The sequence below is a fragment of the Kwoniella botswanensis genome, chromosome 1, assembly GCF_036426115.1.
Source record: "Kwoniella botswanensis chromosome 1, complete sequence".
NCBI classification, from domain to species: Eukaryota; Fungi; Basidiomycota; class Tremellomycetes; order Tremellales; family Cryptococcaceae; genus Kwoniella; species Kwoniella botswanensis.
In genome coordinates this window covers 7,753,302-7,774,063 of record NC_088599.1, presented here as the reverse complement: position 1 = coordinate 7,774,063, position 20,762 = coordinate 7,753,302, and the positions used below count along the sequence as shown (strand labels likewise).

Sequence of the window (20,762 nt, the reverse complement as noted above, 5' to 3'; positions counted from 1 at the left end):
CCTTCACCTAATGTAAAGTCGGTCAGACTGAATTCCTTTGGCGAAACAAATTTCTTATCCTCTTTGACCGATCAAGCAGCTATTCGCTAGACCAGGGAGTGGTCCGGAGCGCTTGGACGTCGAGTGGGGATAGGTAGTATTTGTGATAGCGATATGATGGTGCGATTCGATTATATATGTATCTCAAACAACTATTATCCTTTCTAATCTATTTTATACCAGTTGATGTCAATGATACCTTTTGCACCACCAATCTTTATATTCCTTGTTGTCTTCTGTTCAAGGCAAGGAGGGCCAAGACGAAGTCGGGACACTCGCAGATGGAGGCAAAGCCAGTGAGGTGAAGTGAGGGATGTTTAAGCGATAAGGAGATACGTACTTTCGTCATATAAGGAACGAAGACCACGTTTAAACGTTTAAACTACGCTTGGACTGAGATTCTCAAGTTACGGGGTTGTTGATGATGAATGATGATGAAAGCAGAAAAAGTCGAGATTTTCAAGTTGAAGGTACAACCACCCTTGATTTGATGATGATATCAATTGACGAAATGCTGTGTTATGTTTTGTCAACTTCGACTAGGAGGTTGACCGGAATGTACTGTATAGATGGAATGAACGCGTGATACTTTCTTAGTCCCTTGGTCCTGTCCTAGATCTTATACGATGGGAAGAGCTGGAATTGGTAACTGAAAAGAGAGTTGGATGGGGGGAAGTCGTAGTCGCAGACAATCGGACTTTTCCGATGGGCGATAGGTGGGTCGAATTTGATAGATGAAGATGAGGGATGAGGGATTTTATCGAAGTAGGATAGAAGAGAAGACAGGCTACGGGATCTACGTAGCACCTGATAGATGTATTGTTGTGAGATATAAGACGAAATGGGGCGATGGGTTATTGTCGCATTATCACGTCTTTTCTGATTTTCTTGGTTTTTGTTATCGGGCTGAATCGTAGCGATAAGGATGATTCGATGATCTTGGCGATAATTCTTTTTTTTTTCTATTTTTCTGGGACTTTGGTTGCGTATGGGAATGGGTTCTAGCGTTAAAATAGAGTTATTTGGGGATAATGGTTACACAGAACTCAACTGTGTGCGATGAGATGAGATTTGTGTTAGGATTTTCTTGGATTTTTCGGTATTGAAATTCCGTAGAACAGGTGAATTGAGCTGTTTTTTTGTCGATTGTAATTGTCAAGGTCACAAGAGTAGAAATCGAATCGGCCGATTGTATTGTCTGTATTTTTTCAATAGCTTTCTATGCTACAGGTATGATATACGAATGGGTTTTTCGATGTGCACAAGGTAATGACGACGACGCCCAAACAAATCAAACATTTCGCTCAGAATACGTTATTTGACTGTGAGTCTCGCATCGACAGTGCTGGATCCATCGAATTCTGCAATAATGGGCTACGGCACGGGAAGGGCGAACGCGAACGCCCATGCCGTGTGAAGCGAACAGGAAAGAGGGGCTCACAAGTAACATCATCGGGGTCTCCTGCTCAAAACCCTGAATTCCTTCTGGGGCGGAACGGCACTAGACCAGACTAAGAGAATAGATCTCTCCGCTGGAAGGAAACTTGCTGAGGAGCTGGGGTTGTTAGGAAACTCAGAATATGACGTGCTGTAAATTTGTATGGTCGTTTACGGCAATTAAGCTACTCATGTCGGTATCTTGTACCTCACCGATTTCTAGAATTTCTAAGTGCACTCGTAGACACAGTCCTGACGTGTTGATGGGCAAGAGCAAACGCTACAGTATGCTGTGCTTGTGCTGGAAACTACGGCACAATCCATCCCGGTGGGCAGAAAGGAAAACAACTTTGTTGCCTATAAACTACCCATCTGATCGTGATGGTTAGGGGGGTAATTACGTGAAGATCAAGTAAAGTGTAACAGCACAAAAGTCAACGGGCTATGCCCTTGTCGTTATTGACTTGTCTCGATGCGGGCGCGGGCAAGATCCATATACTACTGAACACTGTAAAACCGGACCAAGTAAAGTGTTCTGTCATTTTGTATTAACTTCCAATTTATCATTTGAATGATTGCTTCACGTCAAAATCACGAATAAAATGTTATGACTACGTATCATGTATCACGAAATGATTCATTATTATGATGAACCCTCCGACACTTTTGGTTCTCTCGCATATGCGAGTACTGTGTGTGTCCCCAAAAGTCAGCAGTCTGCGACTATTACCCGAACACCAGTGGATTGCTCTCATCACATGATGGGTTGTGCAGGGTTGGGTCAGTAGTAGTACTCAATACGCCACATACGACATTTCATTTGGGGCTATGAATGACTTACTGTCCTGCTTGTGGCTCTTGGATATGCAGCTGACATGTCACTATCTTGTCCAAAGACGTGACTTTATCTTCCTAGAAAGTGTTTAATTTGTAATTCATGATTACTTCATCCAACGACCTTCCAAGCATCATCGTGATATCATCATGCCCTTTCGAATAATATACAGCAGACTAGATCGTAGATACATCTCTCCTGCAGTTGAATTGACACGACCTTGCTAACGATATGTAGCAGATTATAGATCCTCCATCAACCGAGTCCTGATCTATCTGAAACTATATGTCTTCATTATCATCAAGGCTTACTGAATTAAGACATGTTGATCAATTTGACCAGACTAGAATGGCTGCTGACTTACAGAATTCTGACTTTGTCAGACAACCAAACAATCAATCACAAAGAGTCTTGGGGTACTTGCATTCAAGTAAACCCAAATATTCGCGCTTAACACGATTGCGCATATTGTGTGTACCAAGAACCCTTGATCGCTTCTTTATCTGATCATGATTTTCTCCTCGGTCGGTTCGATATACAGTCTGACATTATGATATATGCATACATATGACCTAACACAATCGACTAACAGGTAAAGTCAACCCAACAAGACGTAACATCCCTTTCCACGTTGCTTCTTTCCCCTTCTTTGCTCTATCGTCTCCTTGCGGATGATCACGATGAACTATGGCGGATTCCTCGTATCACCAGATTGCCCATTGCCATTCCCATTATCCCTCCTACTCCTCACCCATGCGCCCAAACTACCGGGCGACAAGAAAAAACTCCTCGGAGAGCCTTCTTTGGCCTTGCCCCTACTGGCAGCTTCAGGGATATCGGACCATGAATCGTTGAATCCCGGTGGGGGAGGTGGGTAGAATTCGAACTCTGCTGTTTCGGGGAGTGGGTGGCGGGTACGGAGGAGTGTTAAGATCAGGGACATGCCTTTGCGGGACTGCATCGCGTGTAGGATGTAGTACGCAGGACGAGGGATGTATAGACGAGAGGGTAGAGGGTGACAGAGCGGTGTGGACAATTGTTGATTTTGGAGTACGGTGCATATATCATTGGCGAGGTGGTAGATTGGACAAGATACGCATAACGAAGATTTCACATATCAACAATCAGCAATTGACTTTCTTTCTTATACGGTACACAGCAAAGTATGGGGTTGTGATGTTTCAACACTCACAGTCTCCGAATTCGTCTCGAATTTCCCTACGCCATACTGTTCTATCCTCTGCCTAATCAGATTTGACCATGCTCCACCAAAGCTCGACCTGACTTCTGCTGTAGTATGATGTAGTGTTGTACTATAATAACACAAGTTTAGTACTATAACTTGGCATATACTCTACTTGTACGGGTAATTCTCTTCCTCGGCGACCCATTAACAGATGATTGATCCTGTCATATCTTTTACAGGACTGAGGGTTTTATGCAAGATGTGTGACGTGCGAAGAGTTCAACTCAACTCACCCGTTCGGTCCCGCTCTGATCTCCCCACCTTCAATCACATGCATCAACTTCTTATGATTCAAGTTCCCCTGCTGTACCCTCAATCTAGGTTGTCTCCTGTACTCCAGCTCCAAATCGTCTTCGTTTCTACCACTTTCACTTGATATCCTACGCTTTGACGAAGAGGCTGAAGAAGAACCAATATTTGGGATATTTGTATTTGTACTTGTTGAGCTTTCGGCCAAACCCCATTCAGGAGGATCTACAATACTTTCTTCCAAAATCCAAGCGTCCAACCCCCTCCCACCTGAAAGTCCAGCATTAGGTAACCACCTAGTAGCCCATTTCGGTAATATACCTCTTTTCAATATCAACCTCGTGGTGTGTATCTGTCCAGTCGAGGGGTTAACAGTTCGAGAGAGGACATCTACTGATAAGACATGACGAGCGAATGGGTTGGGATAGCGGAGGAAGAACGCTAGTAAGGGTGTAGGAGGTGGGTCGGGGCTAAATCACAAAGGGAAGCAACAATAAGTCAGCGAGGTTATAATGGTAGTAGAGAAAGATTTTTTTTTTTGGATAAACTATAAGCTCACTAAGAATGAGTTTTACGATATACCTGGACCATCCCATCGGTCGTTCAAGACCGCTCGTTGTCGTTGATGTTTAGTTTGAGTAAGATATATGTCGGGTGGGAGTCGGAAAATGAAAATGAAAACAAGCGAATTGGATGAAGATCATTTCAGTCATCGAGTGGAGGTACTCGTAAACTTGACAGTCAAATTTATTTGGCTTGACACCCAACAACCAGCAACCAGCAGAGCAAATCACCGCCGGCGTGATGCGTGTACTCGATGCTTCGGCTCATGCCTGCGGACTACTCATATCGCGAGAATGCAATATCAATCTATCATACATACATGAACATCAAATAACTATTGAAACCTATCCTAAAAGAATCTAACACTATACATTTTCGTTTTTCTTGTTCTGTTTATGTATGAACCCAGTTCCCAACCCTCTCTGACCAAGTTTGCAATCCCTCAATCGGAGTCTCCCTCAAAGAGACTCGTTTGGGTACAATCATACCCTCACCTTCCTCGGGTGTACGGATCTTGTCTTCCTTTTGGGTCGAAGGGGAATGTATACCCAATCCAGGTCCACCGACGGATGTAAGATGAGGTTGGAATCCTTGAGATTCAAGGGTAGTGATCAATGCGTCAAGTGAGGATTGTGGGAAAGCTGCAAGACCAGCAATCAGCTAATGAAATTGGTACTGGGTATTCTGATAGCTGACTGACCATCTGGTATCAACGTTACAGCACATCCACCACCTCCCGCACCTGTAAGCTTTGTAGCGAGATTGAATGGTTCAGCAGCTGTGGCTGAAACCACCATCTCGAGAGAGGGGTGAGAAACCCCAAGGTTGACGAGATGAGCGTGATTCTCTCGAATGAGAGTCTATAGAACAGAAGATTTCATCAGTCAGGATTGAACTGCATCAACAATCGGCAAGGGAGACATACCTCTAATCGAGCGATCAATTCCTTCCTTTCCACATGAGTTTGTCCACTCAATAATGTCGAAGCTTCATCACTGATTGACTGGATAGCATCGAGGACCGGATCGACCACATGAGGTTCAGCAAGTCGTTTGGCACTGACACCAGCTACGAGGGACTTGGTGTCCCGAGGTACTAAGGTGTTGGTGAGTAGTAGTCGGATGGAGGAGAAGCTGTATACGACCGATGGACCGCAATGTCAGCTAGCATATTGAACGCATGAAGACAGACAACCAACCCGTGTAAACCGTCCAAACCACCTTTTCTTCCTCCTACGGATCTGGTGAAAGCTACGGCACCACCCCGGACAGAAACAGCATTATCTATACCACTAGGAGTACCGTGCAGCACCTTCTCAGATAAGAAAGCCCAGCCATCAACGATGTTGGTCTCGCCTTCCGACAGACGGGATTGACCGGAAGTGGGCTTGTTGATGTGTGAGTGGGCAATGAGAAGCGACGAAGCTATACAAGTAGAGTAGGCCGCTGAGGAACCTAAGCCTGCTGAAATTGGGAGATTGGCAGTGGCTGTGAAGGTGACCGAAGGGCTGAATGAGATTGACAGTCAGCATGTAGGACATCGATGACAGCAATTTGAAAATGATTTGCCAATCGGCGAGTCACTTACGCTTCGGGTTCAGCTCCAGCCATGACCATGTAGAGGTACAAATACGCGATACAGGAGTTGAGACCCGTCTTGCCTAACTCTTTATGTTCATGTACCAATTTCTCAATAGATTGGAGTAAAGCAGGATCGAGATCCTTATCGGCAACATGTCGATGTGTATCGGCATGAACAGGTAACAACCCCCAAGGCAATTTTGAGATATCCCATTCGGCTTCTACGCCTACATTGGGTACTTCCAATGCTACTTTCCCATCTGATCTAGGTGAGAGGACGGCAAAACATCTGAGGTTCACTGAAGAAGCTATAGCAGTCACGCCATGGACTACAGCATGTTCACCAAACAAGATAACTTTTCCAGGTGCTGATACAACGATATCTTCTGCAATGGTTTTACGTTCAGCTGAAGTGAATCCGAGACCCTTTTTCACACCAGATACTAGTTTATCGATAGCACTTGATTCGCTCGAAGGTCGCTTGAACCCCTTGGCTCGTTCGAGTATCCATGCTTCCGGATCGGAAGCGTATAATTCGGCAGATCGAGAGTGTGAGAGCGGTGAGTGCGAAAGATTAGGAGTGATAGCTCCGGCTGATAAGAGGGAGTGTTCGAGATCGTCCATGAGATCTCGAGGGTCTTCGATACCCACACAGAGTCTGATGAGATTTTCGGGAAGACCTCGTTCGGCACGTACAGCAGCAGAGATGGAAGCGTGGCTGAGATCATAGTCATCATAAGTGTAAAATCCCTACAAGTGAGATGGATTAAGGGAAATTGGGAAGATAGAAGGATATGGTATGAAAAGAAATAGTAGGATTGATAGGTAAACTCACGACATCAAACAAGGCATTGAGATCAAACTATTAACCGCACCAAACGAAACACTAATACCCCAAAGTCTCGTTCCACCTACTATCCTTTCACTCAAGGCTTTATCACCCGTTACGAACGACAAGACCGCACCAGCTCCTGTAGCCTGTTTCCAATGTATATCTCTCTTTGGGTGATTCTTCAATCCTGGATAATGTACTAAAAATCCTAACGAGTCGAGGTACAGGGCTACCAATTGGGCAGTAGCCATTTGTCTATCCATTCTTAATGACATGGTCTTTACTCCTCTGAGAAGTAAGAATGAATCGAAGGGTGCTAATCCAGATCCAACAGAGTTGATCAAAAAGGCAATATCTTTACAGATTTCAGGTCGTTTGACAGCGATGATACCAGCCATGAGATCATGATGACCCGATAAATATTTCGTTCCGGAGTCATAAACTATATCAGCACCTAACTCCAATGGTCTCTGGAGATAGGGAGACATCATTGTATTATCCACTACTATCAAAGCATCAGGTGAAGATTGTTTAACTTCTTTTGAGATTCCTTCTAAATCTGCGATCTTCAAGAGAGGGTTGGTAGGTGATTCCAATAATACCATTCTAACTTTGTTTCCAGGTTGCAAGTATGGTCGTAGTGCTTCTATCCTGGTTGTATCGGCATGAATAACCTTGACACCTCCATGAGTACCGAGATAGGTTAATAACCTATTGGTACCTCCATATAGATCATCTCCCGCTAAGACCGTCTCTCCAGGTTTGACCAGACGCAAGATCGTGTCGAGACAGGTCATACCGGTAGATAAAGCGAATGCTTGCGTTGCACCATACAGTCGAGCAAGGTGGTTTTCTGTATAATTTCCATATCATGTTAGTGTGTGGAGTCAATTACACTGCGAGATAAATGATCATAAACTCACCTAATCCTCCTCTAGTGGGATTACCAGAACGCGTATAATCATATTGACCATCCATGCCCTTGAAAGTAGCAGTCTGATAGATGGGTGTTGAGCTCGCGCCATATTGATCCTTGTTATCCACTGAAGCGCATAATGTTGAGAATCTCCAATTGGCAGCTCTGGCTTTGTATTGTTCAGCCTCGGTTGGTGATTTGGATGATAAGGAGTATACCGAAGTAGCGAGCGATGAATCACCCGGTGTAGATGGGGTAGTCATCTTGTGAGTCTATTGGTGATATAAGAGAAGGTACAATGAATGCAAGAGATAAGATAAGTTGTTGTATTGGGGTATATATATGGTGATGCTGATGAGTCGATAGTAATTTTGTATTTTCAGCAATCACACCATAGGCGGTCGGAGCGTTCGGTGACTTTGCTCAATCCCGACTTAGTATTTTATTACCCATTTCAGTAATAACCTCCCTGCTTTCACCATCAGTCTCTGGAGCTGCTCATGACTCTGCCTTTGTCTATGCATGCAGAGATTGGTTCATTTGTATATCCCCTCTGACCATCTTTTCAATATCATCAATTGCGATAAATTTCGAGCGATGGCGTTTGCTATCAAGTCAAAGGAGAGGAAGAATCCCTAGGTACGATTGGTATTGTATATTGTATATTGCTCTACGCGCTAGTCATAAGACTATCGAATAGTCATTGAGGAGAGGTGTCTATACACGGCTCATGGATTCCAGAAAACCCATCCACAGGGGAATGGCCAGAGGTCGAGGAACAAGTTAACGTCCGCTTCTCTGTTCTTCGCGGTGCAAGTCATGAAGGTGCAATGCACTATAACAAAATACACATCCATTGATTCATTTACTGAATGATCAGCATCATCACTGCAATCTCGCAGTTCTCTTCTAACGTATCAAGCAACTACGATACCATCTCCTTACCCTTACCTAATCAATTATTCTGTCTGTCTACTACTATTCTTACTATTATCGAATTTGTCATCCTCCTTGATCTCCCCGGCGGTACTAAGTACACCAAGGTGATTCGAATTTGATTCCACATTCATAAGTTTTCCTTTTATATTCGGTAGAGGCAATGTTATAGAGTTGGGTGAGATTGTTCGAGTTTCATTCACACTACTGGAAGTATGGTGATTCATTCTTAAATATTGTCTTTCAGTATTTGGACTCAACACCAAAGACCTTCTACCTGATCCTGAAGGCGGAGAATGAGAGTAAGGTGGTGGTCCACCTAATCCCATATTACCCAAGTAAGTGGAGTCTGCACTCGAACCATTGTACAAAGAGGTGTAATTGTTGTACGATGAAGAATAGTCCATAGGAAAAAAAGGTGAGGAAGGTGACATGGAGGGAAGTTGCTGTTGGGGGTACAACGTCTGATCAAACCCTTGCGTAGAGCGAGATTGCCAATAGTTCAGTCGATGGTCTGAAGAGGGTGTAAGCGTGGACATTGACGATAGTAGTGGTGGTGGACCGATATCCATCCGTTGGGATTGACTAGACGTCGTTGACAGTAACTGGGGTGCAGCTGATTGCATACTTCCATCACCGGTTAGATTCCTCGGTCCACCATTATCTATCGACAGGATTGGTGGTGGAGCATGATCTAGTACAGCTTGAGTGCCCGGCGGACTGGAGTGTGAGGTCGAGAACGAACTGTGTCTAGGTGGTCGCACGATGTTGGCTTGAGGTGGTGGCCGCTTGCGTTTCCTGGGGTGAGAAAGGTCAACACCATCTTCAGGAGATGATCGACTGTGTGATGAGTTTTCAGATCGAGCTGCATGTTCTCTCGTCGTCGAACTATGTAGTACCGCATCTCGAGAAGTGGCAGAGGGGGGCGTAAATGCTTGATGCTGAATCACACCAGGCAAGCTCGATAGGTATTCATCGGTGTTCATATTCATTATTGGAGCGTAGATGGGTCGAGGTGGCAAAGGAAGTCTTGGTGGTGGTCGAGGTGATTCGGAAGGTAAAGAAGATAACGAAGTGAGAGGTGAATCATCACCTCCATCGATAGCCTCATCATCTGACCAATCGCCAACCGTATCCCCATCTGAGTCAACTTCTTTCACCCTTTCCGCCTGAGCCACCGGTTTTATGCTCATGTCGTTCTGAATCAGTTTAGGTATTTTGAGTTTGACAACGAGATTATTAGTATTCGTCTTTACTTGTTTTCTCTCAGGTAGATTGTTGATGATCTCTTCCTCATTCGCATCCACGACCTTTTTCTTTCTCCCCCTTTCGGCTTTGGGTTTATCAACTCCGCAATCATCTTGTCTGACCATCGGCGGATGTACTTTAACTTTTTGGCCAATAGATGCGAAAGGCTGATTCTTCCTCGCTCTTTTCGCCTTCGGTTTCTCCACCACAATCGTTTCACCTATTTCTTCTTCCTCGAATAGTGTTATTTCAGGCGATATGATATCTTTATCTTGATCTACTATTCTAATTAGATCGAAGGGCGCCTTGGAGACATCCTTGACAGCTTTTTCCAACCAAGCTTGTACACTCAGTTGATCTCCCGCTTCTGCTCCCATTGCGTATTTCAATGACTTTCTCTGGATTTTCCCTTTCGATACGCCCAGTAGATGGGCAAGATTTTTCTTTCGTATACAGTTGGAGCAGTTGCAGCAATCTTTGCAAAGAGGACAGATAAACGATCTGGATTCTTCGTCAAAATCGAAATAGCTGTATCTGTTGGTCAAATGCATGATGAATGTTAGCTTGACGGCTCGTTCAAGGGAGAAAGGATATGACGGATGTATACGGAGACAAAGGGATGAAAGGTAGTCGCTCACCTCTTACAGCAGGTCTCGCAGAAAGTAGCTCTACATATCGGATTGACGTTCCTACACTTCATCTTCGGTTTATCTGATTTCCTTCTACACTGATGGCATGGTTCACCAGGAATGAGCTGGTCGGTTGGCACGTACATACATCAGCTATACGGAGGATGCACGCATTGGTTAGCTGACTCACAGAATAAGCAGATACACCTTCAGGTATAACCCTTTCTACCGGTCTAGCATCCATTTCAACCAGTTCGCCTCTTTGCTTCATCTCACGTCTTAATTCCCTCTCTATTCCTCTCCACCTTCTCCATCTGAACTCTTTCGTTACTCCACCTAAGTCTTCCGGTTCATTCTTAGGTAAATCATCTCCACCTTTGCCAAAACCATATTTCCACCTTCTCGCTTCTCCTTTCACCCAATGTGAACAATCCGTATATTCACCATCCGATATCCTCTTCTTCAATCTGCGATCACTTGGTATCTCTATACATGCCATAGTATGAGTTTGACCCTCTGGAGGAAGAGATAATATGTATCCTGATCTGTCATATATCGGTATATCACCTGCATTCCTCCGTTTCTTACTTGATGTAACATGAGGCTGAGGGGAAGAATGACCATTCTGCTTGATATTTGATGATGACGATGTTCCTGCGATGTTGGTGTTCGATCCAGAAGGTTCGATACCCAGTTCAGCCAGGATGAGCTGGTTCTCACGTATACGCCGTTGTCGTTCGGCCTCATCTGGTATATGAAAAGCGATGTGGACCCACATATCGGTATATCAGCAATTACCCATGATCAATTCGACCAACCAATATGGGATTTTATGATAAAACAAAAGAGGGAGGTTAGGATGAGAAAAACAATGTCAGTACTCACAGTTCTCTTCGTCCTCATCTTCGTCCTCAGTATCCGAATCTTCCCTAAACTCCCTTTCATCATCCTCTGACCCTCCTTCCAATCTATCGGGTACAGCTGTAGGTTCAGGTGCAAAGTCGACCATCCTCTCCTTTCCTTTACCCTTCCTGTCGATTACCCGCGGGCTACTTGACCGACTGGCAAGGTCATCTTCTACATCCTGTGGTTTAACAGGTGATGGACGTCGACTTGAAGACCCTTGTCGAGTGGAGGATGATGCTGCCGCCATGGACGCGTTGAAGGAGGTCATGTTGACATGGGAGCGGCCGGGTGGATTCCTGTAAATTTGGAATACCAGAGGAAGATCAGCAGCGATTCTGCCCCTTTTAGTTCTGAGTTCTGATGTAAGTGGTGTATAGTGTATATATCACAGTACTCTCATCGTCGTACTGTACGGGAGGGAGTATGAGAGATGTCATGATGGGATTACAACAACAAACAATTGAGCCTGAAAACCGCCGGAATCCGATAAACTTACGTAACTTTGCATGACACCCGACCGAGCTCGTGCCTCCACTTGGCATGACCACCACCACCACCACCATACACAAAACAAAAAAACCCACACACACACCATATACACGAGGTTATATTGTGATTCTTTTCCTCCTTCTTGATCATTATTTCCCCTAGTCCACCCACCACTATCTCTCTGTTGATCTCAAGGATGCTGGCAGGGCCTTCCTCAACAGGACAAGGCTCACCTGTTACCTTGATACCCAATGAACGTTGGGTACCGCCTACACCTTCCACCCGATCTCGAGCGACGTCCGAAGCACCCACTGCGATCAGTCATGCCATCAACCAGCCGTTTCAACCTCCGGCACAAGTGACTCCAGCCAATACTCTAGTCTCTATTTCTTCTATCATCGCACCGAATCAAGCTTGGACAAGAGCGGTGTCGGAAATGTCACAAAACGAACATCATCAAGAGAATCAGGTATCGGTAAAACTTACCACAGCTGAGAAAGCTGCGTCATCATCAACTTTCCTTCCTTCCCCTCGATTATCCCATAACCTGAAGAATGGACCCATAAAGATTGAAAGCTTCGTTCCAACTCCTCGTCACACACCGAGACCATCTACTCACATCAATCCCCCTGGTCATACTTCGGAATCAAGCTCATCGGCAATACTACTTTCAACCTTACCAGACAATCCATCATCCAAAGCTGCAGGAAAAAGGAAAGCCGATTCTGAGCTTCCAGAAGAATCGCCTTTCAGATATAGAGATGGAAGTATCTTCACTTCTGTAAAAAGGGAAAGGGGAAAATTATCTTCTTTGACCGATCTCAAACCTCATAACCCCATCCCCATCTTACCTCTTCCTCTACCATCCAAACGTTTCAAAAAGGGACCAACTGCCAAAGCTCTTTTAATTCCTGTTGAACAATTACCAGTATTCCCTTTACCCCCTATGCCTCCTATCAATAACCCTGATCTGCTCAAGCAGGTATTCACCCATCAGAGTTTGTTTGAAAGACCGAAGGGAAGGTTTGAAGATCCTGAGAATGATCCGATCAAACATTATGAAAAGTTGGAACATGTCGGTGAGCTATCCTTCTACCTTACACGCCTTACGGTGGGGTAGTCTTAGCTGATGTGATATGACTGTGTGTACTGTAGGAGATTCGATATTGGGTGTGATTGTGACTACATGGTTACATGAGACTAAACCTAATTTGACTATTGGTACTGCTACAGTAAGTCCTACAACTCCTTCATGATCGGGCAAGTTTTCTGATCTGCTTGACATAGAAACTCAAAGCCCACCTAGTATCCAACGCTACCTTATCCCACCTATCAGGTCTATACAATCTCCCTCAACGACTCAACGGTCATCCAGAGCTCTTACCTGTACTCAGAGCCCAGACTGATGTCAGAGCAGCATTGATGGAAGCTTACATTGCTGGTCTGTACTTCTCCTTCCCCCTTGAAGATAGGTTGGGTGAAGGGATCAAAGCGATTGATAATTGGTTGAGAGGGATGTACGAACCATTATATGATTTTTTCTACAACTACATGAAGAAAGAATTCGAACAACATCATTTGACTGTCGGAGCGACATCTGATGGACGATCGATTTATCTAGAGAACGAAGAGGAGTTGAAGAAAGCGGATGAAGCTGCTATAGGGATGTCAAAGCTGGTCGAATGCTATTGTTCTTCAGCCGAGAGGGAACTAAGATGGCAAGAAGAAAAGATATATACCAATCAAGGATTGTTATGGAAGACCAAGTGTCTAGTAGATGGGATTGAATTATCAGAAGCGCTGAGATCTTTTAGAAGGATTGCGAAGAATGTAGCGGGGTTGACTGCAGCTAAGAAGTTGGGATTGACGGTGAGTCACTCGAATAGCTGTTACTTGGCGCAAACGGTTTACCGTATGGGACAGTTAGCTGAAAACCTAATTTCCTTGTGTCAGAACGAACCTTAGTATAGAGAGAATTTATTGATTCAGAGTGCGAGTGGAAGGAACACGGAGAGAACGAATGAAATGATTAACATATGCAGAAGTGCTATATGTTGTGTCAGTACTGTATCGCGATACCACAAGATTTCCTGTACACGGGATACTCAATTTCATTGTATAATATTCATTATTTCGTCAGATATCCATTCCATCATGTTCTGCATATTCCCTCATATGTTCGACTCACTTTGTACAGTGTGCTCATATGTATAATTACCCATGTATATGTATCACATTCCAGGATCCCATAAGTAGACGTAGATAGAAGGGTATAATCAAGACAAGAAAGGTAAATACAACACAAAATACGAGTATATACAGTGAACAAAAAGATTGTGATGTTTGTCCAACTTAGTTGACATACCCACAACCTTACCGATTATCAACATTGCCATCTTCACACAATGCGACGTAGACTTAGAAGATGAATCTGACTCTATGCCAACCTATTCAATTCCCTCTTAGTCTTGCCCAACTTCCTACCCGTCTTATCAACTCCGCTCTCAATCTCGTCCAACAAATCATTCTGTTCTCCAATCTCCTGATGGATCTCTTCACCCATTTGTTTTTGCCTTTGTAACAATTTCGATAATTCTTTCAGTTGATCATCTTGGTTATCCATTTTCTGAACTTGCAGCTGCAATAAACCTCTATCATCTAATGGTCTAGTTTCAGTTGTCTCCTGTGGAGGTGACTTGACACCAAACGTCCTTCCTATACTGATTTGTTGACCTTGAGGGAATCCACCAGGTAAAGAACTTAACGAACCTCCATTCGACCCCGTCGGACCCGTTGTACCCGTGGGTGCAAAAGCAGAAGAACCATTACTACTACTACCAGATGGTTCAGACGCTCTTGAAAATGCCGAAGTCGAAGTTCTTATACCCACTTCTGCCATCCTGTTTAAAGTGTCTCTCTCAATTTTCAACTGTTCAACCATCTCATACCTCCTTTTCTTCTCTCCCTCACCCATGCTAGCCATACTATCCAACCCTAATGCATTTTCCAAAGTATGTATACGCTGTGAAGCCTCTTTAAGTATCTTTTTAGCTTCTATGCTTGAACTTCTCGACGCGACCGAATCGCCCATGGAGGCCAGTGCGTCGCGCTTGAGCAATGCCGAACGAGCTGAACGAAGGAGGTTCTGTAAAGAGGTATGTTCGAGTAACCATGATTGAGAAGTGAAGTTGACCGAAGAAGGGTGAGAAGGGTTGGTGTTTGATGGGACAGACAGGAAATCCTTGAATCCGTATGATTGTCTGAAAGATGGATCTTTATTTGTGAGAATTAGGATGAGGTATTGCTCAAGCAGGATACGACGTTCGCGTATTAGCTTTTTTTACAAGTAAAGAAGGACGTGTCAGCTTGATTATATATATGAATATTGGATCTCGGATTGGTATAGTATGGTATTGCAAAGACTGTATCTTGTATAATTCGACAGATGTAATGGGGAATGAAGCAACAAGGAAAGGGAGAGTGGACAATACAATTTCCATTTCATTATTCACAACACACCAATCACTCACCTTATCATCCCCTACACCTTTGATCAAACTCCAATGTTTCGCAGGTAAACTACCAGGCGGTTCTTTACCCACTGACGATTTCAATTCCGAATGCAACGATATGAAATCTGAATACCGTCGTTTGACCGTCCATGTCCTTATGGGCGTTGATACTATACCAACAGGAATGGTCAGCTTATCTTATCTCACCACACCATGACCTTGTTCAGTGATATGATCCAGGTATCAGATACTGAGAAGACTTTCGCTAGTGCAATGTAACATTCACAACTCACCCTGTATCACATATACGACATGCGATTTAGGTACGTCCACCACCTCTGTCGAGATTATTTTTATACTTTGTATATCTGACATGGTACTTCTACGCCTATCTTCGAGTCCCTATAATATCGATGGATGCCAGTAATGATCAAAGAGAGTATTTGAGGTGGACAGGATGGTTTTATCTTATACCGCGCACGGTCAGGAAAGCCAACTGTGTATTGGGTTATATATATCCTATTTCGTAAATGGTATGGGTGGTTTGCTGATCTTTTCGATTGCTGGAGATCTTCTCTTAGGGCTGTGATCGGTCTCGATCGGGCTGGATAATGTATGAATTTTCAGACGAGATGATGATCAAAGTTCAAAGATAACAAGGATGAATTCAACCTCAACTTCATCTCAAATGCGTCGTTAGGTGAGGTTTCAGACGTCATCGGTAATACCCGACCGACCATGCACCATATATCCAATCCTCAGATTCAGATGAAAAGAGCATCCCACATGACAATCTTATGCATATTATGCAATGCATGAACAGTATATCTAGTGGACAGAAGCACGACCAATATACACATCTCAAACAGATACAAATTCACCTCTCAAACCGACCCCATGCAAAATTGATGTATAGTTATAAAATGATGATATCCTGCCCTCAACCTATCCTGAGACTTTTACACTTCCTACACCATTCGTCACTCCATCAACATCATCACCATCATCCTCGTTCTGTCCTTTGGTAGGTTGATCATCATATCCATCAGGTCGAGTGTCGTCTTCTCTCTGCAAAACCACCCAATAGAAATCAGTATATCTCGAGTCGGATCGTTGAAAAGCACGACTCTGCTTACATATCTAGCCAACATCCTACTGATATCCCAGTCCTCTTCGTCCCCTTCGTCATCATCCTCATACAGCTCTCCACCGAACTCAAACATATCTTTACCGGTCATACCAGTCATCTTACCGGCAGCTCTCTGTGTAGCTTTAGCCTTTTCCAGCGCTTCTTGTTCAGCCTGTTTCTTCTCTTGTCGCGTCTTCTTCCAGTGAGCAAACGATTCGGGTGTGACGGGTGTCAAAGGTGCTTTAAGTTTATGTCGCTGTTGAATTGGAGATAAACGAATGTATGAGTAACAGATTAAATACGGGGCTTGTCCGTTCATAATTTCAAGATTGATAGCATGACTTACCTCAACTTCCAAGAATTCCTCCAGCGATATCTTATCCTTCTTAGCTGCGTCTTCTGCCGCTTTCTTATCTGCTTTCAAGACGAATCCAGGTGGTAAGGCATGTCGGTACATGCACTTGTCTCCTCCGTTTGGCTAAGTGGTCAAAATCATCATCAATACTATTCTTATTTCACCGAAATGAAGACTGAAAGTTTGAAACATACACATTCCCAGCTATATCATATACATCTCCATTAGCACAGTCGACGGGATACATCTAATTTGGAGAAGAATCGTACTCACAACCAACCATATTTCTTATCTTCTATAGCCTGAATAAAGTATTTACATACAATCTGCAACGATCTCAAAGTTAGTTTGTCTCCGTCTACTTATCCGTGTATGCTGACTATCGAACAATCCGAGGTACCAGGTAGCAGGCAAGAGGGGAATAGACTGGACATTAACTCACATCCGTAGCATTTGTCTGTTTCTTCTCATTTTGCGTAACCACATTCCTCAATTTCTCTTCGTCCCAAGTATCCATCGTATCTGCGCAGGCAGAGAAAATCAGCGGGTATCCTCAAGCTAAGACGGATAAGATTCCACTCACCAGCTTTCTTCTGTGCCCTCGCATCCTCGTATATGTTCAGTTTCTCAACTTTCCTTCCTACGTTCAAATCATGCGAGAATTTACATTTATTGCCTGTATATTGATATCATGGCATGTGCTTGTCAGCTTCAATCACCTTCCTCGCAGAGCTTATGGCCGAGTTAAACTGACCTTTCTCGCAATGTCCATTTTTGAAGAATACACAAAGCACCTAATGACCAAAATCCAGCTATGAGCATCTCCTGGTAAACAGTCCTGAATTAGCTAAACTTACAGTTTTAGGATCTGTCAACACACAGCAAACCAATGAATATTATTCAAATCGTGTTAGCTATGATTCCATTCGCTCCGAATCATAGAAGCTCAACTGACCCGTTCCAAAAGGTACTTTCTGCACTTGAGCGGTTTTGAACAATTCCGATTCCATCTTCTTCTTTGCTAATGCTGAAGCTTTCGCTTCTTCCTTCTTTTGCTTTTCAGCTTCTTTCGCTTTCTACAGCGATCCGATAGAACCTTAGGTCAGCATGAGATCATGAATGTCATGACCGCTACTTAGCGCAACTCACATCCGCCTTTGATTTACCTCCGTCGGCCTGTTGTTTCTGAACGGTAGCTATGTATTTCTGGACTTTGGAAGACTTGTTCTTGTTCTTCATACCGAAGGTCTAGATGACATGACATAATGAATCAGCTACAGGTCTACACCATTTCCCCTCTCTTCACCCTCTCCTTCTGATCAGTCCAAGAATAAAGCTGAGACGACCTCTTCCCTCCTCGCCAGGTGTCATTGGGTGAACCAAACCAACCTTGTCATCCTTGGCAGCTTTTGCTTTAGGCGGCATGCTGTTCTATCCTTCTATCTTCTGATGTGCCGAGCAAGGTAGTGGGACCGTATTCAAGATGGTTATGAGCCTCTCTCAGAGGTGTTGATGTATAGCGGTATGTGATCTCGTCGTTGTTGAAGGATGTCAAAGGAGCATCAATTTCAGCTGAAAATCGTCCATCGTCCATCGTCACTACTTTGGAGGTTTTAAGCGGCAAAATAGATTATCAGCCTCACTCGCCCCCTCTTTCCCCACATATCTCTCACCGATATCAGGCTCGCACGGATCTTGAACATTGTCACTTTCGCAAGTGAAGATGACGCGACTAATTTGATTTGATCCGGGTGATCTACTGTATCTTTCTTCCTCTCATCTGCATACAGATAGACACACACAGAGTATAAGCAAATCAACATGCATTAATCTTCCTTCCCTTCTTTTTCGCTCTCTGTTCGCTTATCATATATTATTGACAATTTTCAGTTACCTGACTTGCCATACTTCGCGGTCACTTACCACACCTCTAGTAAAACAGAACACCATCATGGCTCCCAAGAAGGAAGTGAAAGAGAAACAAGTGAAAGGGGATGAGGGTGAGCAGCATTTCGTGCGAAGAGGACACTATGGAAGGAAGACGCAGCTGATAACAGGACGATCATTTGCATTCAGCCGAGGAGGTCAGTCCAGCTGCCGCCTGATAAGCATTTTGTTCTCTAGCTGACTAGCTTGTCATTTGTCGTCGCAGATGGTCCTGAATTATATGAAAGAGGTGAGCTAGCTCTAAACAGGATTCGTCACAGTGCAGCTCACCTATTCACTAACGATCATCTAGACCAATCGGCCTTATGCTAATGGTATATCACCCTTTCCCCTCTCTTATCAAGGACGACCTCAGCTGATCCACCATACTCACCCTTTACAGCCGACGTATCTGCAAACCTAAAAAACAGAGTACCTAAAGCAGCTGCTGTCAAAGTGCTCGCTACACTCGCTGGTGAGTGACTCTCCTTGCTTTTTCCTTCTTCTCCTCTGTCCCCGTGAGAACAAATGTCGCTGATGTATACTTCACTTCATAGAGAAAGGTCAACTCACGGTCAAGCCGTATGGTAAACAGCTCATCTACTTGTACAATCAGGTGAGCCGGTACACAGGCGTAGGGTCAAGACAATACAGCTCACTCTCCATGATCTTTTAGTCTCTCCTTGATGTTCTCGCCCCTGAGGAGGTGGCATCTCTTGACGAGGAGATCAAAGAAACCAAGAGCGAATTGGAAGAGAGAAGGAAGGAATTGAAGAGCCTCCAATCGGGTCAGTATACTAATCTTCATCATTGCTTTGTCATCCCGGAGAGAGTCATCGCTGACGTAGTACTTCTGGCAGAACTCGTATCCAAAGAAGCGTTACCCAAAACGAAAGATCTCGCCAAAGAGATCGAAAAGGTTAAAGCTGATGTGAGCAGATTCTCTTCCTCATGTTGTCATTAGGCTGATCTTTAGTTTTTATTGCAGAACGAGATCACGCTGAAAGCTCTCGCACCGTTCCGATCAACTTCCGATGGAGAGGCAGCTGTCAACCCTCTTTCAGCCGAGGAGACTAAGAAGATTAATATGGAGTTTACCAAGTGGAGGAAGGAATGGGTAGACAGAAGAAAGATCTACAAGGAGTGAGTATATCGTTTGCGATATTCTCGACTGGACCAAAGATCCCTCCTATATGATCGATCTAGATCAACGTCCTTCGTCTCCACCAGTATACTTCATCGCCTGTGTTTTACCATTGTTGACTTCACTCCTCCTTCTGTAGATTACTCGGCATGCTCACTGACGGAGGTCAAATCGATAACGTCCAATCATTCGAGGAAGATCAAGGTATCACACCTGACGACGACGATGCGAAAGAAGTCGAACAAGGTGAATTCGTCAAAGTTCCCCTTCCGATCAGACCAACAAATAACAAGAGACCTATGAGCGTGGGCGCTCAAAAGGTAACGAATGGTCCAACCAAAAGGAACAATTCGGATGTTCCGCCTCTCAGTCAAGAGGATGTCAGTGGGGCCAAGAAGAAGAAAGCTAAGAAGGCGTAGGCGTCAGTAGGTGGGATCGGACACCGAAGGGCAGGATAGTCATTATTCATGAACCATCTGAGGATCATAGCGGGATGCTGAGTCTGCTATGGGTATGGTGACCGATGGCTTATGAGTTGTGTTAGATATGTACAAATGTATATTTAGAAATCCATGTATGTGGTTCAATGTGGTTTCACGATGCTTAGTCATCTTCATGATCTTTACTTTACTTTTCCATTGGATTCGGATATTTACATGAGTTCGGTGTTGACCGAGGTTTCCCTTGGCTTACCAACAAACTACCAATATTACCCTGAAAGGATGGGTACAGTCCATGATCATCGATGGTGTGATGGGCATATCACAACCGATCCGTCGGATCCAATCTT

At 44.2% G+C, this 20,762-nt stretch overlaps 7 protein-coding genes across 7 annotated transcripts; 2 read left to right on the top strand and 5 right to left on the bottom strand.

Annotated features, from left to right (window-relative positions):
- Window positions 1-2,996: 2,996 nt before the first annotated feature.
- On the bottom strand, window positions 2,997-4,397 carry L199_002929 (uncharacterized protein; the record flags this gene model as incomplete). Its single annotated transcript, XM_064888667.1, has 4 exons — window positions 2,997-3,266; window positions 3,504-3,624; window positions 3,791-4,276; window positions 4,366-4,397. 4 exons carry the CDS (start codon window positions 4,395-4,397, stop codon window positions 2,997-2,999), a joined length of 909 nt encoding a protein of 302 aa, XP_064744739.1.
- A 366-nt stretch (window positions 4,398-4,763) lies between these two features.
- L199_002928 (cystathionine beta-lyase) lies at window positions 4,764-7,961 on the bottom strand (the record flags this gene model as incomplete). Its single annotated transcript, XM_064888666.1, has 7 exons — window positions 4,764-5,011; window positions 5,071-5,230; window positions 5,296-5,503; window positions 5,569-5,877; window positions 5,958-6,668; window positions 6,786-7,635; window positions 7,706-7,961. 7 exons carry the CDS (start codon window positions 7,959-7,961, stop codon window positions 4,764-4,766), a joined length of 2,742 nt encoding a protein of 913 aa, XP_064744738.1.
- A 696-nt stretch (window positions 7,962-8,657) lies between these two features.
- L199_002927 (uncharacterized protein) lies at window positions 8,658-11,685 on the bottom strand (the record flags this gene model as incomplete). The annotated part of the gene is made up of 4 exons (XM_064888665.1): window positions 8,658-10,416; window positions 10,521-10,636; window positions 10,702-11,258; window positions 11,397-11,685. The coding sequence occupies 4 exons, from the start codon at window positions 11,683-11,685 to the stop codon at window positions 8,658-8,660; spliced, it is 2,721 nt and encodes a 906-aa protein (XP_064744737.1).
- A 417-nt stretch (window positions 11,686-12,102) lies between these two features.
- On the top strand, window positions 12,103-13,871 carry L199_002926 (uncharacterized protein; the record flags this gene model as incomplete). Its single annotated transcript, XM_064888664.1, has 4 exons — window positions 12,103-12,985; window positions 13,062-13,138; window positions 13,194-13,775; window positions 13,860-13,871. 4 exons carry the CDS (start codon window positions 12,103-12,105, stop codon window positions 13,869-13,871), a joined length of 1,554 nt encoding a protein of 517 aa, XP_064744736.1.
- Window positions 13,872-14,343: 472 nt separating this feature from the next.
- L199_002925 (uncharacterized protein) lies at window positions 14,344-15,793 on the bottom strand (the record flags this gene model as incomplete). Its single annotated transcript, XM_064888663.1, has 3 exons — window positions 14,344-15,240; window positions 15,437-15,588; window positions 15,712-15,793. 3 exons carry the CDS (start codon window positions 15,791-15,793, stop codon window positions 14,344-14,346), a joined length of 1,131 nt encoding a protein of 376 aa, XP_064744735.1.
- A 570-nt stretch (window positions 15,794-16,363) lies between these two features.
- Window positions 16,364-18,327, bottom strand: L199_002924 (uncharacterized protein; the record flags this gene model as incomplete). The annotated part of the gene is made up of 12 exons (XM_064888662.1): window positions 16,364-16,486; window positions 16,555-16,803; window positions 16,894-17,025; window positions 17,097-17,106; window positions 17,176-17,228; window positions 17,345-17,424; window positions 17,486-17,578; window positions 17,657-17,696; window positions 17,760-17,770; window positions 17,858-17,978; window positions 18,052-18,150; window positions 18,292-18,327. 12 exons carry the CDS (start codon window positions 18,325-18,327, stop codon window positions 16,364-16,366), a joined length of 1,047 nt encoding a protein of 348 aa, XP_064744734.1.
- Window positions 18,328-18,853: 526 nt separating this feature from the next.
- On the top strand, window positions 18,854-20,391 carry L199_002923 (uncharacterized protein; the record flags this gene model as incomplete). The annotated part of the gene is made up of 10 exons (XM_064888661.1): window positions 18,854-18,902; window positions 18,979-18,986; window positions 19,055-19,078; window positions 19,142-19,163; window positions 19,232-19,303; window positions 19,386-19,444; window positions 19,505-19,616; window positions 19,689-19,759; window positions 19,817-19,971; window positions 20,112-20,391. 10 exons carry the CDS (start codon window positions 18,854-18,856, stop codon window positions 20,389-20,391), a joined length of 852 nt encoding a protein of 283 aa, XP_064744733.1.
- Window positions 20,392-20,762: the final 371 nt, after the last annotated feature.